This window comes from Pongo abelii, chromosome 21 (assembly GCF_028885655.2).
Source record: "Pongo abelii isolate AG06213 chromosome 21, NHGRI_mPonAbe1-v2.0_pri, whole genome shotgun sequence".
Taxonomy (NCBI): Eukaryota; Metazoa; Chordata; class Mammalia; order Primates; family Hominidae; genus Pongo; species Pongo abelii.
The window spans coordinates 31,799,942-31,814,646 of NC_072006.2; the positions used below are offsets into that span (position 1 = coordinate 31,799,942).

Consider the following 14,705-nt stretch of genomic DNA (forward strand, 5'->3'; position numbering starts at 1 on the left):
AACCAACAGAGCACCTTCCTGTGTGTGATCATTGTGAGATTTCTCAGTTCTGTCACAGTACAATGATACTTTATTTTATTTTATTTTATTTTTTACTATTCTAAAAGTACATCAGTAAGAGTATAGTGATAAATCAGGGGTAAGCACATAGAAAAATCAAACAAAAAGCCAAAACATGGCAAATACTACATTTAGGATAAGCAAAGAATGATCCTTCTACCCAAAAAATGTGGTAGTGTAATCACTGTTCAATGCAGCTGTGAATAAGAGTTTTATGGCCATAACATAGATAGGGATCACTGATATAGCCATGCATTGTGATACAATGGTATTAAATGAAAGAGAAGGGGCTTTTGTATGCTTTTGTGGCGTGAGGGGAGATGCTAGGGGAAGCCATGTAACACAGTATATCCTCATCTTCTACAGTAGGACATCAAAAGATAACTTAATTGAAAAACCAAGTGTAAACACAGAGAAGTAAAAAATAATTAAAACAATTTAAATTGGGGGACGTGGGGTGGGGAAGGTGCAAGGCAGACTATTGCTGCTTTCTGTTTTAAAAACTGCAGCACTTTTTTTGTCTTTTTCAATTATTTGTATATAGTATTTTCATAAAGATAAAATTAAACTAAGAAAAAAACTATGGAAATAAAAGAAAATCCCAGGGCACTAAAAAATCACTTTCAGCTTTAAAACTTTGGATAATCACCAGAATCATCTCTTGAACAAGAATAAGCATACATGTAGCTCACATCAGTAACCATTATTAATTAAATGTCGTTTTAGTCTCAAATTCTCCCCATATGAACAGCCAAATTATCTATAAGATACATGCAAAATTAATACAGGATACATGCAAAGCCCCCCGCCGGAAGCCAGAACATACAAACCAAATGTTTTCACTTTGTCATGCTAGATTGAGTTTATATTACTGTAACTGACATCTAACTTTTCAGGAACACATATGAAGTAAATTTAATCTGTAGTGGAAACACAGGATTATTCTTTTATATTTTAGGAGCTGATACTCTATTAATGGATCTAGTGCCTAAATCAAAAGAACAGAGAGAGTCTGTATAAGCAAAATTACCTGAAGAAAGTCACGAAGAACTGTACCAGGTCCATAAAATTGCTGTGCTGAGAGAAGGCAATCTGTGACAGAAAAACAGGTAGTGTGATTATGCAGGTCATGAAACCACAACGGATTCAGGCTTCTCATTTCAAGAGTTAAGCTGAAAACAGAGTTTACATTTTAAAGAAGTTAAGGAAACTTTTTTCACTTAAGGAAAAGTACCTCACCCCTTTAGTTTTCTTGTTTAGTTGCCAGTCCCATAGCAATACACTGAGGCTTTAGCACAGCCTCCTGCAGCCCCTTCTAAGCTTCACACCAGTTTTGAGGTTCTCTCCGTTTGACCCTGGAGACCCTCACACGCCTCCATGAAGCCTGGCGCTCCCACCCTGTGCCTCCACCCACACAAAGCTCTCCTTGTTTGCCTCAGTACTGATTCATGGCTCTGCCTCCAGGTGGGCAGCCCCATTCTGTGCTCTTCATTCGGTCAACATTTATGTACTCAGTGTGTACTGACTGCAAGATATTGTCCTTTTTACAAAACATTGTGCCTCACGTTTTGCTGCACCGAACATCATCTGACAATACGTCATCAGAACTTAAATAATTTTATTATACAGTTAATAGTCTTCATACCAAGAATATAAAAATACAACATATTTCATCAACTCTAAAATAACATTGGCTGAAAAAGGCATTATTCTGTGTATTATTTAGGAAAAACACTGTCAATTTAACTATGACATAATGCTTTTTAAGTCACTGACCATAAGACGCATCATGACTTCAGGGTATTAGCCCACGAAAAAATGCATACCTCCAAATTGATTAAATACGAGAATTGTGTCCTTACTATCACCTATAATATACGTGCTACTAGCCAGACGTTGTGGTACATTGCCTGCTTTTTTTTAGGGAACTCAGCCCTCTTTGGAGAGACAATGGTACTATAAACGAAACAATTACTGACCAAGGTGACAATCTCAGTACAGACAATTCTCATGACAAACACAGGAAGGTAAATGACGAGCATCTGCTTTCCTAGTCCCACCAAACCCCAACTCCTTGCACTGTTTTTAGAGCCAGACTCACAGGGGCCAGAAAATAGACTTCCACTGTTTGCTTTTTTGATGGCCCTATTTTCTTTTTGACATTCCATAAATAAATAAGTTCCAACACTATTCAGGCCATAACATATTATTGGGCTTGGAATTTGAAGTTTTTGTGTCCTCCCTCTGGCTACCATTTATAATCAGAAATACAAAGTTACATCAATTTCATACAATAAACAGAAACCCACTTTCTTTTCTTTTCCTTCATTTATCACAATAACCAGTCCCAGCTCCTTGAGAGAAGGAAAGCTGTGGAGTATGAGCCATGGTCCTCATATAAAAGTTTTAAATAAGATTGGAGAATTATATAAACAAGGTCATCTTGGGGAATGAAGAATCCAAGTTATAACACATAAAGAGAGAGAAGGAAACAGATTAGAGTCCACCCCAGCCCTGTCTGGATTTCAATCTTTTAAAACGTTAAGTGTGTCCTCAGTGTTTACACTTAAAGAATCTATGAGATACTTTTACTCCCTGCTAGATGCCAAAAACCACTGGATGCTAAGGGCACTGTCTGAGGACCTATCTGGTGTTCATGTGCTCTGTGCCACACAACACTCCTCAGAGCAGCCCCCGCCTTTCCCCACACTGGATGCTAATGGTTATTAGCCTGATTTCTTGCTGAAGCAGGACCACTCCATGTTCATGTCCAAATTATAATCATAAAGAACCTCATATAAAACAGCTGCCAGTATGGCTGGTACCCAAGACTTTAAAGGGATCCTCTTAGTTGAATCTTTATCATCTAAGTCTCCATAGTTACAAGATTGTGTGAGGAGGCAATGGTCATAACGTGAAAATGTTTATGAAAGCACTGACCACTTAGAAACATCTAACCCTACTGAATACTCCGCCCACTGCTGTCAGTCTTTGTTGGTCAATCTTTGACTGATAAGATGACGAACTTATTGTTCAAACTGAACACTTCTGAAAATGAAGGGGAGTGCTATTAAAAATTACACTAGGTAATTAAAAATTACTCAATGTAAAAAGCATAAACTTGATTAACAAGCATAAATTGGGCTGTCCCTACTCACAGACTGTCATACAATGCCAACCAACTGTAAAATCAATCTTGCAAAAGACAGGATTTTAGTGGAGGCGCTGTTGGAGAACTGCTCACACAAAACCACTGGCAAAGGAAGACTTGGCAGATTTAGCCCTTTAGTTATCAACTGAAGAAGGGATAAAGGATGAAGGCATAGGAAGTGTTTCATAATTCTCTGAACGAGATTAAGGGAGGACTTTGGGAAAACTGAGGAGTTTCCTGGCTGTTGCTTTTTACATCCTGCTGTGAAGTCTCAAGTGAAGGACTCCATGATGGAGCTATCAGATTTCTGGGCACCATGTGCACAACTGAAGCCACACCCCCATCTCTTTATCTTGCTCTATTTAATTCATAGCCCGTATATGTACACTTACTTATGGAAAAGAAGATCTGTGAGGATTGAAGACAGAGACCTCCCCTTATCCCACTGACCATATATCTCCAGTGCCTAAAGCAGCCACTGATACATTAATTGGCACTTAATAAACATTTGCTGAATAAATGAATATGTTAATAAGAAAAATAATGATCTGTCTCACAGAACTCAGTAAGATCTGATTTTTTTTTCTTTTATGAACTTGGCTCATGAAGCAGCACCATACCTGCTTCATGATTGTAACTATAAATTTGGTTAACTCTAAAATTAAAGTATTTTCCCATACTTTTTGGTTTCATTTTTAAAGACAATATCCCAATCAAATCTTTCTTTCACAATTTATTATGGAAATGGTGAAACAGATTTGGGGGCCTTTCTGATACTGAAGGTAATGAAAATTTCCTATATAAAAATCTATTTTAATACAAAGAAGAAATTCTATTTTATAAATAAAACTAATAATGTCATTCTTCTCTGTTTCCAAATAGTAGACACCATACTCCACACTCCAAGAAACCTAGAATTCACGTCCTACTACTTCCACAACCCAATTCCAACTCCACTTTCATCAATATGTCTAAGGTGTATCTGCCCCATGGGCCTTCTGGATGTGTTCATCAATTCTGAAAAACTCTGAACTCGGAAGCTCAGTGAACCCCAGGGTTTGGGGTAAGATATTATGGACCTGCACTTCCTCAATCACTAATGTTGCACTTCAGCCAAAAGTGCTTCTGCTCACTATACTACTGTACTACTGTACCTGACAGCAGATGGTCACCAGAGAGCCTCCCTGCCTGTGTGCATGGGGGTCCTCCCTGTCCTTCCTGGCTCAGCACATCACTGCCTCCCTTTTTAAGCACCCCTGGCCCCACTGGAAACTCTGGCAGGCTCTCCTCTACGCTCCCTCACCATTGATGTGCTTCTCAGGGCATGTGATAATTACGGTCTATATAGGGGTGTCCAATCTTTTGGCTTCCCTAGGCCACACTGGAAGAATTGTCTTTGGCCACACATAAAATACACGAACACTAACAATAGTGCTGATGAGCTTAAAAAAAATTTAAAAAAAAAATCTCATGTTTTAACAAAGTTTATGAATTGTGTTGGGCTGCATTCAAAGCCGTCCCGGGCTGCATGTAGCCCACGGGCCATGGATTGGACAAACTTGGTCTACCATATACCATGGCTGTGTACAGACAGACATCCTGAGAAGAGGATTCCTGTATTCTTCTGTCTATGAAGATACCAACTCCTAACTTTTAAATTACTGCTGTAGAAGAATGAATGAATGAAGTAACTCCCTACCTCCCATACAAGAGCAGATACACTTTTATATTCCAAGAACTAGGCCATGGCTCTCAAACTCTGGATAGCTTACAAAAAAGTCAGAATCTCAGGCCCTATCCCTATCTCTACATCTTTAAGCTCCTAAAGTGATTCTGATGCTAGTCTCCATAGGCCACACTTCAGGAAACTCTGAAGAAATTATTTAAACATCAGGCTGGATGCAGTGGCTCACGCCTGTAATCCCAGTACTTTGGGAGGCTGAAGTGGGTGGATCACTTGAGGCCAGGAGGTCGAAACCAGCCTGGCCAACACGGCAAAACCTCGTTTCTACTAAAAATACAAAAATTAGCTGGCATGGTGGTGTGCACCTGTGATCCCAGCTACTTGGGGGGCTGAGGCACAAGAATTGCTCAAACCCAGGAGGTGGAGAGGGTGCGGTAAGCCAAGATCGCACCACTGCACTCCAGCCTGGGCGACAGAGCGAGACTGTCTCAAAACAAAACAAAACAAAACAAAACAAAACAAAACAAAACTCCTCCTGTGCTCCTTTCCCTGGACAACTTCTTTAGCATTTCAGGAACTGCATTGAAAAAAAAAATCCTCGCCTTTACTTGGAAGGTTAAAGCCCCATAATTAGTTTGGCTCTTTTGGGGAGTGGGAGGGAGATGGGGAATGATAAGGGTAGAGGAAGAGAGGACAGTGCTTTGAAACAAAAGGAGAGGCAGGGCCCAAACCCGGAGGCAGGGAAAGGGAGGGAATGGAGGGGAGGTTTCGCATTCTGAAAGTGCCTCGGAATGTAGGGTGTCCTTGTGGCAGGCTAGGGAGGCTCTGGTGCTTAAGTGTCATTCTATGTCCAAGCCTGTGACACACAAGAGGATGCTGCCCTCAAGAATGAGGGGCCAGGGAATCAGGCGCAGCAGTCAGTGACTGAAGATCAGACCAGGGGGCCTTCCCCAACCTCTGAGCTCAGTTCAGCCCTGAGGTTTCTGTATGTTCCTGAGGGAAGAGAATGGGTCTCTGCCAAAACAGAGGCTGAGAATGAATTTCTAATTAAGTATGGTGGGTAGAACCTGAGTCCAAGATTACCATAAAAATATGGAAGCATGGCATTGCTTATATTCCACTACCACACAACAAATGCTTTCCATTTTAAAAATGATCGTATTTTTGCATCTACTATGTGCCATCCACAAAGAATGTACTCAAAAGCTTGAATAAATGGATGAATGAATGAATACTGAATGACTAGGAAAAATCACTGTTTAATACAGTAGATTTGAAAAGAGAGAAGAAAGGACCTCTCATTTGCCTCTGGCCTCATTCAGGACTTGGGTTCTGGTCGGAAGGATAAAACTGGCATTTCTAAGTCAATACCAGAGTTTCCTTTTCAGAAGGTAAGACACTGTGGTGCAGAACTAATTACACTTTATGTAGCACTCATCTAAGTCTACTGACCATATGCTGTGGAACCATGGACTGGCAGAAAGGGCTGCATTATTTCTACCATGGAGATGTCTGTCTATCCATTATCACGAGCACGCAAGACAGGGAGAGGAAGAGAAAGGACAGCTGGCCACCCTGAGAGGTGAAGTCTTTCCGCTTCAAGGCAGCACCTGTCAGGCTCTGAGAAAACACAAGGGATGTATGTACTGGGCAGAATCTCTGCAGGCTCCCATGGCCCCCTGGGACCAGTGGCTCCACCAAGGGTGAGAGCCCAGCCCAGAAGGAGCCCATGTGCTCCTCTACTCTCCTTGAGGCCAGTGTCTGCAGACACTGAAGACCTCATGAATGTCCACCTCTCACATCAGAACCAGAGAGAGCCTAAGTGCCCATGGCTGCCACGGGACTCCTGGTCTGACCATGCCGATCTTTCCTTTCTGGACACTGCAAAGCCGGAAGCCAGAAGAGGACTGATTCCTCCCATAAGAGCTTAGCCCCGTAAGCCAACAGCCTTTCTACTCAGGCCTTGGCTTTGCAAAGGATGGAAGATTCTGTGAGCCCTGGCTGAGTATATTCTAACCTGGGTCTTGTGCTGTCACCTCCTTGAGTTTTGCTGTGACATAAAACAACTCTTTCTTTTTTCTTAAAAAATGAAACAAAACAACCACCACCAAAGTTCATACATGGAACTCTATTTCAAGACCACAGCTCTGGACCAGATCCACATGACCATCACCTGGCCTCACACACCACGCACCTAATGCTGGTTTGTGCTGGCACAGAAACTGTATACCCAAGCTCTGGTCAGAGCCCCACGGCCAGTTAATACCATTCAGCCACTCATTCCTGCCATGCAAATGAACACTCACCATCTGTCTGCTCCCAACCTCCCACCTCAATATTGCTCTGTGCTTTCTTTCCCTAATTTTCTCCTAGCAATTCCTTTTTACCATTCTCCAGAATTCCTATTCTATCACACTCATTAACAATTTAGAAATCATTAGAGAACTACATAATTAGCTGAAATATCAAAAGGTACTGAAAGGCAAGTCATGAAAAGCAATGTTCCCTGCTCTTCCTCTGCTCATCTGAAGGCTTCTCTCCAGGGGCCCCCACCTTGAACTAGGTTACTTTTCAGTTCTTCTGGGAGTTGCCTTTTTATCATTAATGTTTTTATTGTTATTTCCTGATCTATCCATTTTAGGCATCACTTTAACCAACTTCTTACTGAAACAGAAGGTGATTTTGGTCATCAGCCCCACCCCTCCCTCCAGTATATATCACTGCTCTTAGTGCCTCTGTTAGTTCCTGTGCCATTATCCTCAGGATGACAGTGATGGAAAGATGCCACCACAGACAGGAAATGGACATAACTCTCTGGGATATGGGGAGACGATGTGCCTGTTACCCACACACAGCTACAAGATCAGAAGATAATGCAGCCATAGCCCACTGAAGGGCAGCTTCCCAGGCCCCACAGGGAGGAGCCCTCAGACCCTGATGCACCTGTGCATTAGGGTGAAGGCAGGAGGCTTGCTGGGAAGCTCCGTTTTCCATTCTCACCAAGACAGGTGGGCTGGTATGAGGGAGAGGGAGTTTTGCCCCAACCCCTGAGTGTTCTAGAGACTGCCCACTGGTAACTGGTAAAACCCCCGTACAATGCTGTGTACTTCCTGTAAAGGCGAACAGAACTTCAGCTCCAGGGTGCACTATGCTGCAGGCCCGCCCTGCAGAGGCATGCTCCTGTAGCTGTCTTTAGGAGGCCAAATCATATACTCATACCTTTATTTCTTCTTCTACCACCTGTATAATTCTTTTCATTGTGTAATTTTTTTCTTTTTTAGTAGGGATGGGGGTCTCACTATATTGCCCAGGCTGGTCTCGAACTCCTGGGTTCAAGTGATCCTTCCATCTCAGGCTCTCAAAGTGCTGGGATTACAGGGATGAGCTACCATGCCCAGCTTCTTTTTCATTTTGGAAAATCTTAAACTTTTTAAAAATTAGAAAGAGCACTATAATGAACCTCACGTGCTCATCATCCTGCTTTAGTAAATTATCAGCTCAAGGCCAACCTTGTTTCATCCACACTACACTTACTTTCCCTATGATCATATTATTTTGAAGCATACCCCAGACCTCCAATCATTTCCCTCTTAACTATTTCAATATAGACAGGAGCACTGAACTTTCTTCTTTGTAAAATTTGGATGTTTATGTCCTCAGCCCTCCCTTTTCTTCTATCTTCTAACTCTCTGGACAAAATCTAACCAAGAACAATCCAATCTTCAAACTCCACACTGCGTAGACTGAGATAACAGATTCTTGGTTGCCAACCTCAGCCAGCCCATAGCACTGGTCAGCAATTGTTCTGACAATATCAGAAAAAGGTGTTGGCTCCTTTATAAAGGTTATAAAAGTTGTAAAAAAGAAAAAGTTCTGATACCTACCGTAAAGCCCTTGTACTAACAACTATATACTCATCTGGCATACATTTAGGGAGTGTCTCCAACCGATTAGCACATGACACTGAGGACACTGAGGGATAAAATACGATCCTTGCCATTAAGGAATCTTCGTATGGTGAAAACAGACACTCCGCTGTGGAGGTGCAGAGGAGGAAAGGAAGTTGCTATGGGATGTGTGTCGTCAGATGGTCTCCTTCCCTGGGTTTCTACACAAGAATTCCACCTGGACTCCCCGACTTAGGCCTGGCTCCTTCCAAACCACACTCCCAACTGCTGCCAGTGGGGTCTTTTTAAACACTGATCGTCGGTGACTTTTCGGCTTAAAACATCTCAACGATTCCCAGTCACATCAGGACTCCAGTTCACAGCCCACAATCTCCAGTCTCTTCATAATGGCCCTCCCCAGCTCTCCACCTTCTTGCTCACAGCACTGTCACCAGCTCTGCTAAACTCCTGGTAGTTCCTGAAAGGGCTGGTCATTCCCTTTCCCCACCACGAACACCTCCTTCCCCCCGCCCCCATGCTCCTTAGGAATCAGCTCTGTTGTGGTCTCTCTTAACTTGGATTCAGGTGACACAGGGCACTCCCCTCCCCTCTCACGGCTCCCAGGAATGCATGGGCACACCTCCAACACTGAGCTCCTAACGGAGGTGCCTGCTGGGCACACCTCCAACACTGAGCTTCTAACGGAGGTGCCTGCTGTCCACTCACAGCTGCTGCTCCGGGCCAGAAAGTCTGCTGGCTGAATGAATTTTAAGGAAGTCTAGTGGGTTCCCGGCTCTGGAGATCACAGGGGAGAAGTCTGCTAGAGACAAAGATTTACCCGTCCAGCCACAGGCAATGTTCCCAGATGGTGTGGATGAGATTACCCAGGGAAAAAGAGTCCAGATGAAACCCAAGGGAACAATAGCATTAAAGAGCTGACAAGAGACAACTAAAGCCAAAGCTGAAAAGCAGGAGAGGGGACTTTCGAGATGAAGGAATAATACATTTTTCTTTTTTTTTTTTAATTATACTTTAAGTTTTAGGGTACATGTGCACAACGTGCAGGTTTGTTACATATGTATACGTGTGCTATGTTGGTGTGCTGCACCCATTAACTTGTCATTTAACATCAGGTATATCTCCTAATGCTATCCCTTCCCCCTCCCCCCACTCCACAACAGGCTCCGGTGTGTGATGTTCCCCTTCCTGAGTCCATGTGTCCTCATTGTCCAATTTGCACCTATGAATGAGAACATGCGGTGTTTAGTTTTTTGTCCTTGCGATAGTTTGCTGAGAATGATGGGGGCAACATGGTAAAACCCTGTCTCTACTAAAATACAAAAAATTAGCTGGGCGTGGTGAAGTATTCCTGTAGTCCCAGCTGCTCACAAGGCTGAAGCACGAGAATCACTTGAACCCAGGAGGCAGATGTTGCAGTGAGCCAAGATTGCACCACTGTACTCCAGCCTGGGTGACAGAGCGAGACTCTGTCTCCAAAAAAAAGAAAAAAAAAAAAAAAAAGAATTAAACTGTACTTAAAGCATGTGTCTTTCTTTGTTTCAAACTATATTTAAGGTTCTTGTACAGCCTTGTGGGTTTCATCATAAAGAAAAATGTTTTTTTTTTTTTTGGAGACAGGAGTCTCGCTCTGTCGCCCAGGCTGGAGTACAGTGGTGCAATCTTGGCTCACTGCAACATCTGCCTCCTGGATTCAAGTGATTCTCGTGCCTCAGCCTTGCGAGTAGCTGGGACTACAGGAACACTTCACGCCCAGCTAATTTTTTGTATTTTAGTAGAGACAGGGTTTTACCATGTTGCCCAGGCCTGGTCTCAACTCCTGAGCTAAAGCGATCTGCCCGCCTCAGCCTCCCTAAGTGCTAGAATTACAGTATGACTTTATAATTCTTAAAACTCTTAAGATACAGATAACTAACACCAGGAGGTATGGATATGCATTGTTATTATACAATAAATATAAACATTAAAAGTATATCTGACACTATTCTTAATAGCCAAAGAGTGAAAACCATCCAAGTATCCATCGATAGAAAAACGGATAAACAAAATGTGGTACATACATATAAGGAAGATTATTCGGCTATGACAAGGAATAAGTACTGAAACATACTAAACACGGGTGAACCTTGAAAACATTATGCTAAGTGAGAGCATATCATGTGACTCAGTTTATATAAAATATCCAGAATAGGCAAATCCATAGAGACAGGAAATACAGACTGGGGGTTGTCAGAAGAGGGAGGAATGGGGACTGATTGCTAAGGGGCTTCTTCTGGAAGTGATGAAAATATTCTAAAATTGACTGTGGTGACGGGTGGCTGCACAATTCTGTGAATATACTGAAAACCACTGAATTGTGTACTTTAAATGAGTGAACTGTATGGTATGTAAATTATGTCTCAATAAAGCTGTTATAAGAAAAAAAGCACATCCAAGTGAACAAAAGTTTCACACATCCCTTGCTCAGTATAGCGATCCTGTTAGCACCCATAAACAGAACTCTAAAATCTAAATGAATGCCCAGTTCTCAATACCAATTCTGTGTTGCCTTTACTTGTGAACACTGGCCTCTTACATAAAACAGTAGATGAAACACCCAGCACGCAGACAGCTTCTATATTAGCTCCACATTACAGTAACAACCTCTGTTGCAGAGTCAGGAACAAGCCAGAGCCTCACCATCCCACCTTCCCACCTCACACACTTTCTGCCCATCCATATTCTATCTTGAATACCTACCCCCCACCCCCCCAAACTACGGACATAGCTGAAGCCGGCTGAGCCCTGGCTTACTGGGGAGAACTAGGATAGCTTTCAGAGAGCCGGGGCAGACGGAAGGGTGCTCACCCACAGGAACAACCCCTGATCAAAAAACAGGCACAACCAGCCCCAACACACCCGCCACCCTCCCAGAAACAGGACTTTTCAGTCTGTGGGTTTTGTTTGTTTGTTTTTTAGCTGCATCTACAAAGATTTTTATAGTCAGTTTCAAATTCCCTCAGCAGTTATAGGTTTTGATCTGTTCCTAATTATGGAAAAGAATCCTGGGATTGGTTCAGAGTGAAGGAACTTGAGTTTAGTATTATCATTTTTAAAGCCCCAATGCTTACACAAATTTCCAAGTAGAGAATTAGATTTCCTCAGTTACTTTGCTTTAAAAAAATGAGAACCTCAATTTTTAAAATAGCATTTAAAAAATGAGAATCAAAGTCAAAATGGCTTTGCCTGCATTGAAAGCCATACTGAAATTGAACTGAATGGCCTACACTACACTATTTAGACATTTTCCTACTCTCTTCCTTAAATAAGTCTCTCCATTTTTACTGAATTTGCACAGTTGCTAAATGTGTGTATTTAAGAGCCATGCTACACACCTAGAAAAGCTAAGTCTCTGGGGAAAAAACAGCAATAAAGAAACATGCAGCCCTTGTTGCGAACATGATGTATTTACCCAGGAAGACACGAGCTCAGCCCTCCACATAGTGCACAGCCAGATACGGTCCCCAAAGCAGAGAGAACCAGTGTCAACCAGGCTCTCGTGCGAGGACTGAGAACACATGGTGACACGGGTCTAGTCACAGTGAATAGTGCAGTCATTTGTACCAAACAGCAAAAAGACAGGTTTGCAATAGAACTTACCTGCGTTTTCAAGGAAAGCTTGGCAAACTAAATGGTGGGCATGCCATCGTTTATTTTCACAAGTGCTCCTGAATGCAACATTCATAAGTGGACCTTAATTTAAGTTAGTGATCCAGAACAGATAAGGAGCACCAAAAAACCAGGAAGAAAATCAACATCTCCTTGATTATGAAACTTAAAATTATTACTTCTTAGAAGTAAGTGTGGGGAAGAGCTCCCTCTAGAATGAAGGCTCTAAAACCATTTCGGTGACTTTCAGAGGGTGGAGCAATAGGGAAGTGGGAGGAAAAAAACTAGAACTCGGCATTGGCATCAAGTATGGCTATCTCTAGCACAAAAGCCTGCTTATAGGCACAGACTGGGAAAAGTGTTAGCAGCATAAGTCAAGATTTTCACTAAGAATCTAAAAAGTATTAATCATTTTTCAGCTATAAGCAACAAAGCATGATGTTCAATTAGATTGAGAATATGGAGAGGTATGTCAGTACAAAAATAATCTCAACTTAAAATGAGTAAATAAATTTTATTTACTAGAACCCTAATCAAGTGTTTTACATGAAAATAACCTAACAAATATATATAATCTATATCTTAATAGTGTCAGGAGATGTTGCCAAACTGAAATTATACTGACTGGAACCTAGAGCTCAACCTCTTTCGGATCGGAGAAACAACTGAAACCCCTGCAAGTTCTATTCCAAATGCAGCCTATGGCAGGGAGAATTCTAAGAATGCCCCCAAGATTTCCACCTCTTGATGGGCACACTCTGTATCTTCCCTCCTCCTGTGTGGGTAGGCCTGACCTAATCAGATAAGCTTCTTTAGAACAGGGTCTAGAGATCAGAGTCCTAAGAAGTCAGAGAAATTTGAAGCTTCAGGATACATATTCAATATGTGCATAGGTATACAAGATCTAAAATATTCATTTTCAAATGTCATATAAACGCAATCATGCAGTATATAAATTTCTAAGATTTTCTTTTTCAATCAGCAAAATTTGCTTGGGATTTATCAAAGTTGTTGTGTTTCTGTATATCAATAGTTCATTTCTTTTTGTTGCTGGGTATTAGGCCATGGTGTGTATGTAGCATCATTTATTTAAGCATCATTATTCATTTGTTGAGGAATATTTGGCTTGTTTCCACTTTTGGGCTATTATAAATAAAATTGTTAAATATTGCTTTCAAGCGCTATAAACACGGGTGTACAGATATTTGTGAGAACACTGGTTTTCATTTCTCTAGGATAAATGTCTAGGAATGCAACTGCTGGGTTATATGATAAGTATAACATTAGTTTTTTAAGAAACAGACAAAGTATTTTCCAGAGTGACTGTACCATCTTATACTCCCATCAACAATGTATGAGTGATCCAATCTTTCCCCACTCTCTCCAACATTTGGTGTTATTACTATTTTTAATTTTAGTCATTTTGATAGGTGTGTAGTGTTATCTCATTGTGCTTTCAATTTGCATTTCTCTAACGGTTATTTTATTTTTATTTTGAGAGGCAGTCTCATTCCGTCGCCCAGGCTGGAGTGCAGTAGCACGATCTCAGCTCACTGTAACCTCTGCTTCCCAGGTTCAAACGATTCTCCTGCCTCAGCGTCCTGAGTAGCTGGGACTATAGGCATGTGCCACCATGCCTGGCTAATTTTTGTATTTTTAGTAGAGATGGGGTTTTGCCATGTTGGCTAGGCTAGTCTTGAACTCCTGACCTCAAGTGGTGATCTGCCTGCCTTGGCTTCCCAAAGTGCTGGGATTTCAGGCGTGAACCACCACGCCCGGCCTCTCTAATGGTTATTGATGCCGATCATCTTTTATGTCATTATTTGCCATATGTATATCCTCTTTGGTTAAATGTCTATTCATGTCTTTTGCCCATTTTCTAACTGAACTGTTTGTTAGTTTACTATTGAGTTTTGAGAGTTCTTATATTCTAGATTCAAGTGCTTTCCCAGAAATATGGTTTGCAAATATTTTCTCCCAGTCCATAGCTTGTCTTTTCATCTTCATAACAGGGTTTTTACAGAGCAAAAACTTTTGGTTTTATGTGGTCCAGTTTATCAAGTTTTCCTTTTATGAATCATGTTTTTAGTATCGAGTCTAAAAACCTTTTGTTTCATTTTGGGATTCAAAGATTTTCTCCTATATTTTTTTCTAAAAGTTTTATAGTTTTATGTTTTATATTTAGATCTGTGATCAATATTGAGTTTTTATATAAGATGTGAGATTTAGAGATTCCTTTGTTTGCCTATGGTTGTCC

The 14,705-nt window shown here is 41.5% G+C and overlaps 1 protein-coding gene across 2 annotated transcripts in view; it reads right to left on the bottom strand.

Moving 5' to 3' along the window:
• Positions 1-14,705, bottom strand: part of ATRN (attractin) — a 172,210-nt gene that overhangs the window by 25,400 nt on the left and 132,105 nt on the right. The window contains exon 25 of one of the 2 annotated variants that reach the window (XM_024238860.3): positions 1,091-1,152. In XM_024238860.3, coding sequence (XP_024094628.1) covers positions 1,091-1,152 — 62 coding nt within the window. Of the gene's footprint in view, positions 1-1,090; positions 1,153-9,787; positions 10,023-14,705 lie in introns of those variants that run through there. The other variant, XM_024238861.3, reaches the window with a different exon arrangement.